At 43.6% G+C, this 15821-nt stretch overlaps 1 protein-coding gene across 7 annotated transcripts in view; it reads right to left on the bottom strand.

Annotated features, from left to right (window-relative positions):
• Window positions 1-15821, bottom strand: part of KIF1B (kinesin family member 1B) — a 142499-nt gene that overhangs the window by 54508 nt on the left and 72170 nt on the right. For all 7 annotated transcript variants that reach the window (XM_090024186.1, XM_090024180.1, XM_090024181.1 and 4 more), the window contains 7 exons: window positions 15046-15125; window positions 13971-14046; window positions 9944-10023; window positions 7901-8007; window positions 5257-5340; window positions 3414-3594; window positions 2484-2556 (listed from right to left, as the gene is read on the bottom strand). In XM_090024186.1, coding sequence (XP_089880312.1) covers window positions 2484-2556; window positions 3414-3594; window positions 5257-5340; window positions 7901-8007; window positions 9944-10023; window positions 13971-14046; window positions 15046-15125 — 681 coding nt within the window. The remainder of the gene's footprint in view (window positions 1-2483; window positions 2557-3413; window positions 3595-5256; window positions 5341-7900; window positions 8008-9943; window positions 10024-13970; window positions 14047-15045; window positions 15126-15821) is intronic.

Raw genomic sequence — 15821 nt, 5'->3', positions numbered from 1 at the left:
GGGCAGGAGCAGGCATTGCCCAGCTGGTGTGGGGCAGGGCATGGGATGGAGCCATGGCTTGTGTGGGGGGAACTCCCACCATGCTTGCACCCCAGAAGGGGGGAGTGGGGGTGGCATGTGCCCCCAGATCTGCGCAGGGCAGGAAGGCTATAGCTGCAGGCTAGAGCCAGGGCTGTGCCAGGCTCTTTTCAGTGGGGGCTACCGAGGGGGCTGCAGCCACCCCAAATTTCACTACAGCCTGCTCCCAGCGCTGCCGCACACCAGGTGCGGCCCCAGCTCTTGCTGGCGCATGGGTGGAGGCGGAGTGTTGAGCCAGGGCTGAGCTGGGTGCGCTGTGGCAGCAGCGCCGGGAACAGGCCTACGACGAAATCTGGAGTAGCTGCAGCCCCCTCTGTAGCCCCCTTCCTGAGCCCAGTCCCCACCGAGAAGAGCCAGGCAGAGCCCCGGCTCCAGCCTGAAGCTGCAGCCTGTCTGCCCTGCCCAGATCCAGGGGCACCCCCTGCCCCATGTGCCCTCCCGGGGTTCAAGGAACGGCAGGAGTCTCCCCTTCCCTGATGAGGCATGGTTCCATCCAGTGCCCTGCCCCACCCCTGCTGGGCAGCACCTGCCCCTGCCCCCTCTCTCACTGTGGGGGGCACTGATCTGCCCCCCAACGCCCCTACCCTTCCACCACAACAGACTTACTAGCTGCACACAGCTATATCGGAAATTGGACTGGTATCAGCCGATATGCCTCCTTAAAAATGGGCTATCAGTATCAGCCCCCAAAATCTCTAATTAGTACACCCCTAATTATAGTTTTTTGCAACTTTAGGACATCTGTTTTTAAAAATACCTGGTTATTGATATTTCCTGGTGACAGTCTTCCAACATTGGCCAACTAAAAATATAGTGTGCTTGCAGAAATCATATTGTTCATTACAATATTAAACAATACTACATTCAAATATACAGAGAATAGGGAAATGAACTTTATTTCATTGGATTTTTACAACTGCAGATTTATTTTAAACATATTTCATAATCACAGTTTCCACAGGCCCATTTTTGACAAGTTCACTGTGTAATATCCTTCCCAGGGACAAAATGCTGCCTTATCTCAAGGCTGCCTGTAAGTCTCATCCAAAGATTAAGGAGGGTAACACCACTACTTACATCTCCTGTGGCTCACAGCCAACTCACAAGGACTGCACTAAGACTTTACTTCCCTCGTGCTCTCAATGCACTCTCCCCATACTACTCTGAAGTAGCACTGACTGCATTCTAACTTCTTTTTCTGATCTGAGACTTGCCTGAGGTCAAACTCTGCAGTTGCTCTGCTTCATTCACAATGCGAGATGAGAAAGCTCAGGGTCAGGGGTTAAAGGTCATTATATCCTATTCTTAATAGAAAGTCATACTAATTGCCATACAGCTTCTACCTAGCAGGCAATGGAAGCCAGGTCCTGTTCTACTCTCCCTCTTAGAGACAAAGGGAGGAGCTTTGTGAAAAGCCCTCTGACAAGCTCATAGAGCGTCCACGAGTAGCTAGTTACCCAAACTCACCTCAACAGCAAGTTGCCATCCTGAACTTCCCAAATGGGTGCAGAGGTAATGTTCCCCTCTGGGTAACCAAAAAATAAGCCAAAAAAATAACAGAAGGGCAGATGTGATAGAGCCAGTGTTATTCAAGAAATCCACATTGAATTCCTGCTTCCTCATACTTTTTGGCTTGGCAGCAGACTTGGAGTCTGCATTTATTTTGTTTTATATTTTATAAACTGTGCACCACTTGGAGCGTATCTGACTGAAAAGAACTCAGACCCCCATTAACTGGAGAGAGTAAAGACTCAAGTCAGACCATCAGACTAAATTTTCTGGATTTCCCTAACCATGCAGCCAGCGTTATTTTCAAGTGTTTGAAAGAATGAAAGTTCCCTGTGCAACCCTAAGCTGTGTGTGTTGCCCCATCATCAGCATGTGTGTGCTGTTAAGACCCTTACAAGGGATTCAGACTCCATGCAGGGGAGGAAAAAAGGTTAAAACATGCAGAGTGCAGTAATGTTTTCAGACATCATCCGTAAGACAAACCTAGCACAGGAACACTCAAAAAGTCCTTTTCAGCAGCACAAAATTAGTACTTTTGGTGATCCAAGACAAAACCAAGGCAAACATCCACAGTTAACAAATTAAACTACTGAAAAACAATTTCAAAGACACTGTCAAGGAAGCCGTGTCCTCTTCTTGCCCTAAGTTATAAAGACAGAAAACATATCCTGCCCCCATGAGCACTGCTGGATGCCTTCACATGGGTGAAGTTCATCTCTGTCTTAATGCACATGAGGCACCTTCAGCCATAATCATTCTCTCTTTTGCAGTTATGAAGTATTTATAAGGAAAGGAAGAACTGTGCATTATATGCAGACAGTCCAAGCCATCTTCCTGGACTAACAAATCAGAAACAGCAGTAGTTAATCTACATCAAAGGAAGTATGGACACCTACCAGCCTCTGCTGCTCCAACAAGAGGTCTGCTTCTTCTTTCTCCTTCTTGTACAAAATCTCCATTTCTTGTAATCTGAAGAGAAAGAGCACAAGGGACTCAGAGGCAGCCATGCAGGGCACCATTTGTGCTAGTGTCATCTTATCCACAGAAACAGTTAAGCACAAGAACAAATGCAAGTTTCTTCAAGTCTAGTGTCTATCTGCATCTCAATCTGCTGATATGAAAGCCACTATCCTTCCTGCTCCCTTCAGCTGAAGCACTTTGGTTCCCTTGGAATGAGAACTACCCTTGATATCCGCACTGAGTTATGTGATGTGTTCTGCTGAAGACCTGATTAGCATAACTGTTTGAGGCTTAACAGCACAGGGGTTACCCTCTTCAAAGGGTAAAAGTCAAGAAGTTGTGGGGTCACAAAGCACTATATTCTTTACTACGACTCCTGGCCCTCTTCTCTCTCATAAGCAGAGTGCCTGGTGGAGACAACGCTCAGGGAACACCCAGCCTGCCTGTTTTTCCATCATTCCTCCCTTTGTCAGCTTAAGAAGCTGCATCAAGAAACCAGGCAGTTGCTCTCTGTTTTGGTCCAGAACTTAAGTGGTTAGGGGGCATAATATTTTAAAGAAACTAGAATTCAAAATAATGATGAAGGCAAAAATATGCTGAAGTGCCACAAGCATCTCCTTAGCCAGAGCCAGATTTAAATCAAGAGGAGCATGGTTTGGCGCAATTAAGCTCTGGTTGGGTATTTTTTTAAGCCAAGTTAAATGTGTGATGCTTCACTTACAGGGAGCTCCCAATTAAGCACGCTTCCCTGTGGAAAAAGTAGGCATCTACTTCATACACAGAATTGGTACCTCTCCAAACAGACCAACTGAAAAAGGCGCATGTATTTTTTTGTTCCAAGTCAAATGTATGAGCTAGTTTATTACCTTTTCTCCATTTCCTGCTTCATATCAATGCCCTGTTTCTCCAGCAGTTCTCTCTGTGCAAAAGTCCAGTCTACTGGCTCAGAGGGAGTCTCAGCTGATGGAGTTTTTTCTCTCTCTGCTCGAGCTTGCTCAGGGTGGTTAAATCGGAAAACGTGATTTTTGCCCATGATGATACGATTCCCTAAAACAGGAACAAAAGATTAACTCTTCCAGATAAGGACTCCAGAACCAATGTGACATTTTATGTTCAGGCAAATTTACCCTGAGGAAATCAAATGATTTTCCCCTAAAGTACTGTGCTCAGAAAATTTAGTAATAGGTGTCCACACAAAAGGAACAAACAGTGCAAGAGAGACGAAACTGTGCAGAAACAAGAAATGCCCCAAAAAAGCATCTCCCTGTTGAACCTCAGAAGAAAACTTCCACAAAATAAAAATGGTCTTATGGATGAACTAAGAGTAGCAACAGATACACTGATCGAATATACTCTAAATCCTCTTCTGTAGCAAATTTTGCAACAATAGCATTTTTAAAACAGGCTCAAAAGTCATGGACAAAAAACACCCCATAATTTTTTCTATTTAGAAAAGTTTAACCTCAAACACTTGAAGACTGGATGCTTTACATTTTTAAGTGCTGAGATTTGTACGAATGATCTAAGTTTCCACTTAAGTCCTCAGCAATGGAATTTCTGGGGAGGCATTTTCCTGCATCCTTCACCCTTGTGTGAGATGGAGAGTCCCAGGCATGTGGAAAAGCAGAAGAGTAGTAACTAAGTGCTAAAGAAAACTTATATGCAAAAACATTAAACAAGCACTAAAAATACAGCAGCATCTTTCTGCTCTTCCAGTACAACACACAAATGTGAGAAATAATCACTACAGTGCTAGTGAAATGAACTTTTAGGCCACCAAGACAGTCTTTGTAAGTCTATTAATGACAGACAACTGTCTTTTAAAAATATCAGGAGTTACTAATCCCATTTCATTAAATGGAAACATCAAGAGATGACGATGAAAAAGAAAAGTATTAAACAAAACCCCAAGTTTTAGAAAAATCAGCTTGCCAAAATAATAAGTGCAGTAATTCCCAACCTATGGGCCATATTCCGGTTTCAGAAGTTTTAAAGTAGTAGGAATGGCTCAAAGAGTAAAATTAAAGAGCCTGTTCATGCCCATCATCCTGTCTTCTGCTGAAGCTAATGCATCTAATGACAAACGCCAGGCTACAACCTAGTGCAAAGGACACTGGAATGCATTTGAGCACAAGGAGAATGATGGGTCTCAATTTAAAAGATGTTTTGTCTACAATCGTCAGGCTACACGATTCATTTATGAAAGCTGCTCTCCCCCACTGCCCTTGGCCAAGGTATATGAGGAGGGATGTATGTCGTTCTAAACAGATTTCTGAACACATAGAAGGAAAGGAGAGAGAGGCTAATGAATTCCTGCCTGGAGTTGCATCTCAACTGTGCCAGGGAAACTGGGGATTTTCAATCAGCAGGTGGCAGTGTATTTACTCTGTTTCATTGCAAGCGCCAAGGGCAACAGTCTTGGGTAAGAATGTACTAGAATAATACCAGAGTAAGCAAAAGTAAAGAATCAAGCAGAGAGTGCCCTGTGTTAGTGACTATTTATGCAGGCTTTCAGCTGGTGCAGTGAAGGGCCTGGGAAAATAAAAGAAGATAGTGTTTTCACCAATGTGGAAAAGGCCTTGCCAAAAAAGCCAAGATTCCTTATCTGGAATAGTACCCTGTTGTTTCCTTCAGCCAGAAGACATTTGTTCTGTATGGATCATCCTGGAAGAACCACCTGCAAAACAGGCCAATTTTGAAGTCCCTTACCTGAGCGCAACTGCACTGGCTGCACAACCCTCTTGCCATTGACGTACGTTTCCGACCGTTCACAAGGCTCCAGAGTAACAATGACTAGAAGGAACACAGGTGTTATTCACATCAAAACACACCATTTCCTACCAGAGAACACCTGGAGAGCCAGGGAAAGCACAAGGCCCAGATATTTTCCTTTACTGTATGCCAAGAAACCTGGCTATATACCCTTCCAGCCAAAAACGCATGAGACAAGTAGATAATGCTCTGCTCACTGCACTCACTCCCTACAAACTGAGATTCTGAAGAAGCTGTTCCTTTATACCAAACCCTGGTTAAGCATGCATAGCCAAGGCATCTGAAATAATGCAGGTCTCAACTGCTAGGATTCTGTTTCACATTTCCATAGGGAAAAAAATGAACTGTGATCAAAATGGTCAGAATGAACACAGGTCAAAGCTTTTATCAGTCTTGACAGAGGCCTCTTGCAACAAGGTTTGAAGAATAATCAACACATTATTTTGTAACTGATTTCAGCACTACCGTCACTGCAGGGCTATGTGGTAAGGTATACAGTGCCAGATGCTTAGGAGGTACTAAACACTCCTTTCCACTGAAATATCTGGTAGCTCCAGGCGCTAGTCTAGTAGCACAGACAACCTTTGATGTCAGAAATGACTGAAAGGCAACGCTACCTAAGACGCTGGGGATGTAGCAAATAAAAATTAAGTGTCTTATAAAGTACACTGTATTTCATCCTGAACATCCCCAAAAAATAAGCAAGCACTATCCCCACATCACAGACAACAGTCTTGTCCAACCCAGCACTAAAACTAAACTGTTCTTTATCCACAGTGTTATCAGACCACACTGTCTGGGGTTCAACCCCATTTTCCATGAAATAACCTGGACACCCAGAAATGAACGGACTGAGCCACATGCGTCTCATCCACAGCCCAGAATCTATAAACCGTGCAAAAGTCATCTCTGCTGTACCACACGTTCTATTTGGACACAGCATGAAGACCAGCAGGGATCTGGGTTTTCCACTCACCAAGGAAAAATGTCGATTTTCTCCTTGAAAGAGAAAAACGCAAATTTTCTCCTTTAAAGGAGAAAAATGTGGGAAACTGCAGGTTTTCCCTTGCAGGCTGGCAAAGTTCCCTTCTACAAGGGGCTGCGGGAGCGAGACACAGGAGGCACTCCACGTATTTTCACATGCACAAATGCAAGTGGCCAACAATACAGCCAAGTAGTGGTGGAAAGCAGCTCCCCCAGCTACTTGCAAGTAAGTATATGGAGGTGGGGGGGTGTCACAGGCAACATGGGAAGAGGGGCAGGGGGGCAGACCAAGGCCCCCATGGTGAGAAAGGCAGTGGGGCAGGGTTGGCAGCTGGGGCTGGAAGCACTGCCCAGCCAGGGCAGGAATGCGTGGCCTGGCTGGGAGAATAGGATGGAGCCATAGGTGGCTCATCTGGGGGGTAATGTGTGGGGGAGCTGGCTCCCCACCACTGTGTGCACTCTCAGGGTTGGATTGGGCACCAGAGATGACACATTGGTCGAGCGGCACCCCCCCCAGATGTGTGCGCAGGGATGGGGAGAATTCAGGCTGCCCACTGTGGGGCACAGGACATCCCGTGCTGCTGCCCCCCCTGCCCAGGGGCCTCTGCGACCCAGCAGGTGGGACAGGGAGGCTTGGTGACAGTGCTGCCACCGCCAGGAGCCCTATGCTGCCATGACAAGGCACTCCCTGCCCCCCTAGTAACAACAGGCAGGGCACAACTTCATGCCACTGCTGGCCCGGCAGGGGGCACCTCACTATGGTGGCGTGGCTGGCACAGGGCTCCCAGTGGCAGTGGTGGCAGCACCAAGCCTTCCCACTGCACCCTGCCCACCCACACCAGGTCCCACCCCCTGGCCCATGGATTCCAGGGGGACGGGAAACAGAGCAGGGAGCCCCAAGCTCTGCATCCTCCCCCACCCTTCACGGGCTCCACTCAGCTTCACTCCTGGCTGTGCCACCCAGCAGGGGGTAGAGTCAAGCTGGGCTCCGCACTCTGCTCCAGCCACAGCAGATACTGCCTCCCATGTGGCACCTGGGGCCCAGGTGCTGCTGGCTGGCTGTGGCTGGTACCCACAGAACAGGGAATAGGCAGGACGGTTCTGTAGCCCTGGCTGCTGGGGGCCCGCCCTGGCAGAGCTGGAGGGAGAAGGGAGATGCAGGATCCCTAAAGATCAGGTATGAATTCCAGCTCAAAGGCAACAGTGCTAACTGGGCCAAATAAATGCACTAGAGAATGAAGGTCTCAGTATGGTGCTACTCTGCACAAACCATTAACTCAAACAGCTACTTCTTATTAAACCCAAACAGAAAATGTTTTCAGTGACCTGATGAAAGGACTCTTTCAAGTCCCAACAGTCCTTTCAGCTCTCCTTCCCTGACCACTTCAAAAATAATATATTGTACATAGCTGCTTGTACAGAGTTGTGTTTTTTTTTCCAGGACTCAAAGCACTAGCTCTCCAGTGCTGAAGACTAATTTATGGATAAGGCAGTCCTTGCACCCATATTTATATGCAAACACACAGTAGCAAACTGGGTACGTTCTTCAAAAGTGGAAAGAGATTCAATGATACCCGGATAATGGAAGGATGCTCACCATTGCCATTGTTGTTCCTCTCACTTCGGAAGATACAGTGTTCTTCTTTTATGTGAGCCCCGCTTAGCACAATGTCCTGTCGTCGTTCAGCATCTGCCTGGCCAACCCTGAGCCCAACAGAAAGCATTTCAAGGTCAACTCAGAAACGGTCTACAACTGATAAAGAAAATACACCACTACTGTGTTCAAAGAAATGCTGCACATGATTAAAACAATCCTTTACAGTCTAACAGCTGAGGAAATGTAGCCCTCAAAATGGATACTTCCTAAAATACAATACTGCACACTGGCATCTGAACAGTTCATGACAACATCACGAACACACTTTTGATTAGGGATAAATTAAGACTCAAAACTCATGACAATTACACATAACATTTAAAAAAAAAAAAAAAAAAGACAGCTTTGCTGGGCTCAATATCCTGATTGACTTTGGGCAGAGGGGATGGGAAGGGAGTGGAGAAAGCCTTGAAGCATTTTTCTGATTCACCCTGAAAAGGGAGAAAAAGGCCAACACAGGTTATTAGCCCTGAAGAACTGGCCCATAAGGGATCATCTCTTGCTAGTACCTCTGCAGAAAACTTGCCACTGAGGGAGAACGAACGCTTAGTGTTGGACTTGGCACGTCAGCCAAAAAATGTTTCATGAAGCCCATAGTTACATGTGAATAAACAAGACAGGAATAGCAAAGTCATTAACATCTGCCCTTCGACTGAAGAGACAGGAACTGCCATACTGGATTAAACTGCAGCCCATTTAGCCCAGCATCCAGGCATCATTATTTGTGCCAAATGACAACATGCTCCAGCTAAGGTGCAAGCAATGTCGTAGCAGGTAGTTGAGTATGAAGTTGCCATCTAACCTCCAAACTTCCAGAGGTTGGCATATCTTGAAGCCTGAGAATTTATTCACGTTAACTCTGGCTACTTGCTATCCCTGTAAATAACAAACAATTCTGCACGCTCAAACTCACAGTTTCCAATTCCTTGTGGCAATGAATTCCAGAGTTGAACTGTCCATTGTGTCAAAGAAGTTATATATGAATCTGTGATTTTTCAATTTCATTTACAGTCCCTTTGCTCTCTTATTATGAAATAGGATGACTAAAATATTTTGATGTTCCTGCTCTACACCATTTGTTCTGCTAAATACTTTTACACTGAGGTTAAAAAAGAAAAAGAAAGAAAAATGAATCTTCATTTTCTTGTACGAGAATGATTAGGGGCACATAAAGATCTCTCATTGCTCTTTCTTTAATTCCCTAGAGCCTTGCTATATGTTTTATAATTAAGTTAGTCCAGAATTGAGCATAACCTCCCAAACTGAAGTGTGATGCTGATTTATAAAACGGCATAGTTTTTATTCCTGCATTATTCTCCATCTGTTCCATGGGGAATATGCCCACTTGACAGCTGAACATTGCTCAATGCTCCAGAGATAGATAAATCCGCCTTTCAGTCTTCCCCCAGCTGTCCTGCCTACGAAGAAAATTCCTTCTAGACTCTAAATATGGCAATTAAGTTTAATCTTGTGTATGCGAACAGGGACCACATTAATTGTATGCAGACATTAGCAGCCAAAAATAACGTAACTGAGTTTAGGGATGTGTTTTCAAAAGAAAGAGATCCACCCACAAAGAAGAAAACAAAAAGAATGGAGGAAACAGCTTTCTTTTTAGTTAACAGGATATTAAAAGTACAGTTGGTTTTCCCAAAGAGGGTAGTTTTCAGTGCTCTACCAACATGGCCACTCCCCCTGCCATTTTTGTCTTTTGCAATCCCCCTTTCCTGTATTTTACAGGAGGTTTCTCTTTCTGCTCCCCTCAGAAAGAGGCAAGGGTAAGTATCTGGCAAAGACGCACAAGCATACAGAATGTAAACTAGGAAAATGCATTTCCCTCACCTTTCATTTACAATAAGTGCATGTGCGTGCATGTGCCTGCATTAAGAGTAGTGACAACAGTTTCAGGCAGAAATGTAATTTAAATGGATGATGTCTCTAACCACAGGTCTATTAAGCAAGCATAACAAAGCCACATCTCACCTGGTAATGCCATCTTTGATGTAGTAAAGCAGACATTCTGACATGAGTGGATCTTCATTGAGGTTCACAAGATGAGGGGTCTGCCAACAAATGAGAACACACGATCTGAAGGCTAAACACCTGCATCCACGCTTCCTTTTAAAGATTTGCTGGCTGTCAACATGCAGAGGAATCCAAATGCTACACAACCACACATAGCCAGCAAAGCTCCAGGGTCCTCCATGGACTCTCTTTTCGAGCTGAAATGTCAACCCTTTCAGTGTAGACACAACCATATCAGGATAGGAAAGGAGCACTAAAAAAGTTATACCAGGAGCACAGCTCAGATAATCTGATTTTAAGCAGAGGATGTAGGGAAGACAAGCAATTGATATGAAAGACTAATGACTCCTTGTAAAGCCTTGATTAAGCTTTAATAAGAATAATGAAGGGAACAGAAAAGCTAAACAGCAACACATTGTCATATAGCCTTGGTATCAAAATGCTACGCTGATGTAAGGTTTTTATTTAATATAAAAAATAGGCATTCCATGTGTGCTATTTTTCAGAGCCTGTAGATTTGGAAGTAAGCTCTAAACTACTGACATTTCCTGATACACACGGCTACGAATCTCCATCTAATTCTCTTCTAAAAACGTAGTCATTTATATCACTAAACCAACCTTCTTTGGTGAAAACACCCCATTGGAATCAGCAAACAAGTCGCATGGCCTTGGTGTAAAAATCTAGCCATTGAGATAGCAGCAGATAAACACACACACAAAAAAAAGGGTGAGAAACGTGACAGTAAGGAAACAAAAAACCAGAGCAAACATGGGAAATTAACATGCCAGTCTCTTGTAATCCACAACTGGAACATTAAAGCAGGAGATCTATCTGCATGGGCTCCCAAGGGAAAGCTGAATTCAGTTTACTGTGAGCTCCAAAGGAGCCAACTTGTAACACGTGCACCCACATGCAATTGATGGAAGCTCAAAAGATACTCTTTATGCTTGAGACTTTAAGATAGCTGATGGCTGTAATCTACAGATAAGAAACCTCTCAGAAATTAAAGACTACTATTTTTTCATGGCTTTTATGTTCTGGCTATGGACTCTGACACTTTTTTAAAGCCATTTCCACGTGGACCTAGTAAAAGCCTAGTAAAATTAAAACTGTTCCTGCCAATCGTCATAAAGCGAAAGCATTCTTCAGCAAAAACAAGGATTTTAGCTTGGTCCAAACAAATGTAGAGTGAGCACCAGGTCAAGAAGGAAGTAATGGTTCCTTCATAGAAGGAAACAGGATCCTGGACTATACATTCAGAACAAGTGTTCCAAGTCCTGACGTCCTTGAAAGTCCAAATACTCAGACAGCCAGGTCATACAAGGTACTCAGATCAGGAAAGGTCAATATAGTAATTTGTTTCTGTGTTTCAAAATGTTGGGGAGTTAACTGAACCAGAGACAAGCATAGCAAGAAGGTCAGGTTGACATCTGCAAATCCAATTTTGGCTTCCTTTGCCTGACTGCCAACAATGTCAAAAGGGTTAGTAACACACATAATTTATGCAACGCAAATACTTTTAAGAAGTTCTATGGGAAGCCCATTTGAAAATTTGATTTAAAAGGAGCATAAGGTTTCAGGGCCTGGAAACTTGTATTTGAAGAAACAAGAAAGCGAAGCGAGGTGAAGGAGGTACCATCATGTTGTTTTGAAGCGATGCCCCTCACCAATCAGTAATGGCATTTCCTCTCTTTGGAGGGAGAAGTCTCATCTTCCATGACCCAATGAAAAGACAGCTGTAGAACCACGGTGAGTACAGACACGTAAGCAAATGCATACCTCCAACTACGGCTGAAGATGAGCAATAGAGCACGAGCACGACCACCGACTCATCTCACAAGAAGACTTTTAGAACTTATATAAAAGGTGGAACCTTTAGCTGTCATTTCCTGAGAAGCCAAAATCCACAAGTACTCAAAATATGACAAGCAGGAGTAAGCAGTTGGACGTATAGACACGTGCATCTGTCCCACCAACTACAAAAATATTTTTATGCTTCTCTTTGTATACTGTATTTTTTACAGCAAGTCTTAATTCCTTCTTATGGGTGACCTTAAAATGAGAACACTCTATAACAAACGAAGCTGAGCAACCTGAAAGATGTTTGGTGGTAACAAAATGGACCCATTCACTCATCCTAAAGTCCCCTGTTCTGTGCGTGAAGATATGCCTCGTCAGCACTGCAAGCTTCCACTGCCTAGCCGCCTTCACGCCCAACTTAAAAGGCCCTCCCTCAAGGGTTGAGAGGATAATTCATTGGTTTTGTGAAGTTACAACCTTTTCATTCAGGAACTAAACAGAAAAGTAATTTCCTACAGCTTGATTTCTATCGGGCTGGCATGATAGAAATACTGACCCATGCTCACAGGCACTAACACAAAACTAGATTCATACTTGTGCCATAAACATAAAACACTTATAACCCAGTTTGCCATCTAGATTTCTAAAACTCTCACAAGAGCTGCCAATTACTACAGGAAGGAGAACTATGCACATTAAACTGGAAGGGCAGAAAGGAATGGCTAAGGACAGATCAGGATTTGGTTTCCTCTAGTATGCATTTCCACAGGCAGAACTTGCTATTTACTAACCAAAGCAACTACTGATCCCCAACAGCTTCTACACACAAACCTGGTCAGGAGAAAAAGCATCAAAAGAGTCATCAAAAAGAGTTGATGGCCTCTGAGGGAAAATCTATGAGGAAATGCAATCCAAAATGTGAAAGAGAAGCAAGAGAAAAGAAAACTTGAGGAAAGATAACAGTCAGGATAAAGAAGCTTTATGAATCTTAAGACGGTTTAGGAATAAGTTACAAAAGGCAAAACAAACCAACTGGAAACAAAATATGGCACTTCAGAGACATAAGGAAAAATCAACAGGTATGAGATTCAAGGGTATCACTCAAAAAAGACATACAATGTATATTGAAGGCAGAAAGGGGAAGAGTTTCAGACTATTGGTTTCTTTTGTTTGAGATAACACAGAGTAATTGGTAGTTGCTATATTCATTGCATTCAAGGTAATTTTAAACCAGATTCCTCCTCTCATGCATGTAGCACAGATTTCCAATGGAGTTATTTCCACCTTTCACAAAGAAGATAGAAGTTTGACATGCAATAGAAGGAACCCTTCCCCCTCCATTTACAACTCTCATCATCAGTGATTATTAGTTCACTAAATGACAACCCCTCTTTTTGATAGGAAAAAATAAATAGTGGACCTTTAACAAAGATAATTAGGCCACAGAATCTTAGGATTTGAGCTAGTTATAACATCATCCAACCAAGCAGAGATGAATCTTTAAAAAAAAAAAAAAAAAAAAAATACAAGCCCAGATGCCACTTCTGAGTCAATGTGCAACACCAGTGGCCCAGTTCAGATATCCTGTTACTGGAAGCAGCCACTTTCCAAAGGGACACTACAGCATTCTTACTTATTTTTGGTCATCCAAAGTCTCATGCTGCATTTTTCACGTGGCTTGAGTTTCTTCATTAAATTCAGACTGAATTCATATGACATTCTGCCTTTCCTAAATAAATGGTGGACTGTGGACATCATCCCTAAGAGCAAGATATACTGTTCCTGGTACTGAGGGACAGCTTTCACATCTCTGTTGGCTGCATTTCATTGGTTGGCAAGGTAATACCTGCAGTGGTGTAACTAGGGCAAGGCAACTAGGGCAGCTACCCCAGTACAGTTGTACTACCAGCACAACTACTAACAGCAGCGCAGTGGCAGCCAGAAGCTACCACTGCCCTTGTATGTGGCACCTGTCCCAGGCACCAAGCCACATGTTGTTATGCCTCTGAATCCCTGCATATAGCCTGCAAAACACTGAAGTACTTCAAGACTAAAACTGGTATCCGTTACCTGGGGTCCAGAGACTGCCAGAATTATTCTGCAGCTGACAGAGAAATGAGTCTCACCCAGCTGACTAGTCTCTTACAGAAGTGAACCAATATTTAACATCAGCATTCGCTACCTTTTTAGGTGAGAAGACTCCCAGTGTTCCTCCATCTTCCCGAATAGCAACTCCCATCTCAGCCAGCAAAGCTTCCCTACAAGGAAAGGGAAGCACAAAGTTAGACATGCTTTGTTAGCTGTACGTGTGTCAATTTGAATTTGGATGCAAATGTAAGTTCCATTATAGTCATCATTGTACAATGTGTTGTAGTACCAGCTAGCTTGCACATTGGCCCCTGACCTGATGCACTACTGCCACAGGAATGAAATCTTACTTTCAGCTCCAAAAAACACAGACCTACAGAATTTTTCCACAAGTCTAACATTCCTGTTGACAGCAATAATACACCATGAGAATAACCTTTTACAACAGTAATTCCACCTACCCCAGAAAAAAGTTAAAATCTGTTCTGAACAGAAATTCTCAAGGCAAACCACACATCAGGTTAAAGATTGGCTGTTCTCCTTCCCCGAAAAGTCCCCCTAGATACTCCACGACAATTAAGATACAAATGATAAGGTCCACCAATACAGAGGGGGATTCGCCAACAATTCTTATTTGTAGCCTGTTGCTTCATTGAAGCAAGCTATAATTCCAGCTGCAGATGCAAAGCTGAATTGGGGGGAGAAGTGGGGAAAAGAGTACTGATATTAACCACTCTGGTACCAAAAGCCTCTCTTTTCCCTTTAACCTTCATGTCAAATTGCGTGCTATAAAGAAAAGACAAAGGGAGAAAAAGAAAAGCCAGAATCAAATGCAGTTTCATATCATAATGAGCACGTTTCAGAGAAGGACTGAACCCCAAGTACTTAAGCCAGCACCTCAAACCTTGGATGGAAACTGTGTCTAAGAAAAAGTATTTCGCTTAACTATTCTAAGCAGTATCTTGGAAGTATGGAAATGAAACTAATTCCCCTTTCTATATGGCCCACCTAATGTCAGTGCAATACAAAAGAACAGCAGCCATGTCACCAATGAAGCCAGCTGCTGCTATGCTTTAGCTTTTTAGGCAAGTGCAGCTTCTGTCCAGACTCCTTCCTTCTACCATGTGCCCACCCCACTGCCCACCCCCATGGCATTTCTTTCTCCTGACCTCTCCATTCTAATAGCTTCAGTCTTCCGCAGCTTCTCCTCCCATGTCTCATTCAGCTCTGCAATGATCTTCTCAGATTCCTGTACAGAAGTTCACAATTAATAGATCATACAGGGATTATATGGAACCAACCCTTTATGACAGCATATAGCAAAAAAGCAGAAAAGTTAATGCATATATGTATTTGAGGCCTACATGAAAGCTGAATTAGACCCTAGCAGTAAGTGGCCAAGTGCTAATTTTAACCACTCAACAACACTACAAAATTATGAACAAACTAATAAATCTCCCAGAAACCCAGATGCTTCCTGTAATGACCGCCCTGAATCAACTTACAAAAATCCAGATTCTCTACCTCTGAAATGAACTGTTATTCCCTAGGTTGGACATAATGTCTGGGGCTGGCCAGGGGTTAACTACCAATTGGTAATTTGGCGCCAATTCCAAGTCTTTGGGTCATTAGCTTTCAAAATGCCAAGATATAAATGGGTGCTGTTCAAGTCCCCAGGAAAAAAAGCCAGGCTACACAAAGAGCCAAGCTAGACAGCGGCTCCTGGTTGCTGACAATTTTTTTGTTTGTAGAAGACTAGAGATCACGGTAGCTAAAAGGGAAGTCTAGTGGCTAATGCTATAAATCAGTTCATAAATGCACTCTGGAGCCTTCTGGATGAAAGGTGCTGTATCAAGATAAGTCATTAGGACACTCATTATTCCCTCTAGCATATTCTTGGAGCTATATTTAAACAACATGAGCGCCAAAGATAAACAACAGGTTT

Source organism: Crocodylus siamensis, chromosome 12 (assembly GCF_052110815.1).
Source record: "Crocodylus siamensis isolate JL-2025a chromosome 12, ASM5211081v1, whole genome shotgun sequence".
Lineage (NCBI taxonomy): Eukaryota > Metazoa > Chordata > Crocodylia > Crocodylidae > Crocodylus > Crocodylus siamensis.
This window is presented reverse-complemented; position numbering and strand designations above follow the sequence as displayed.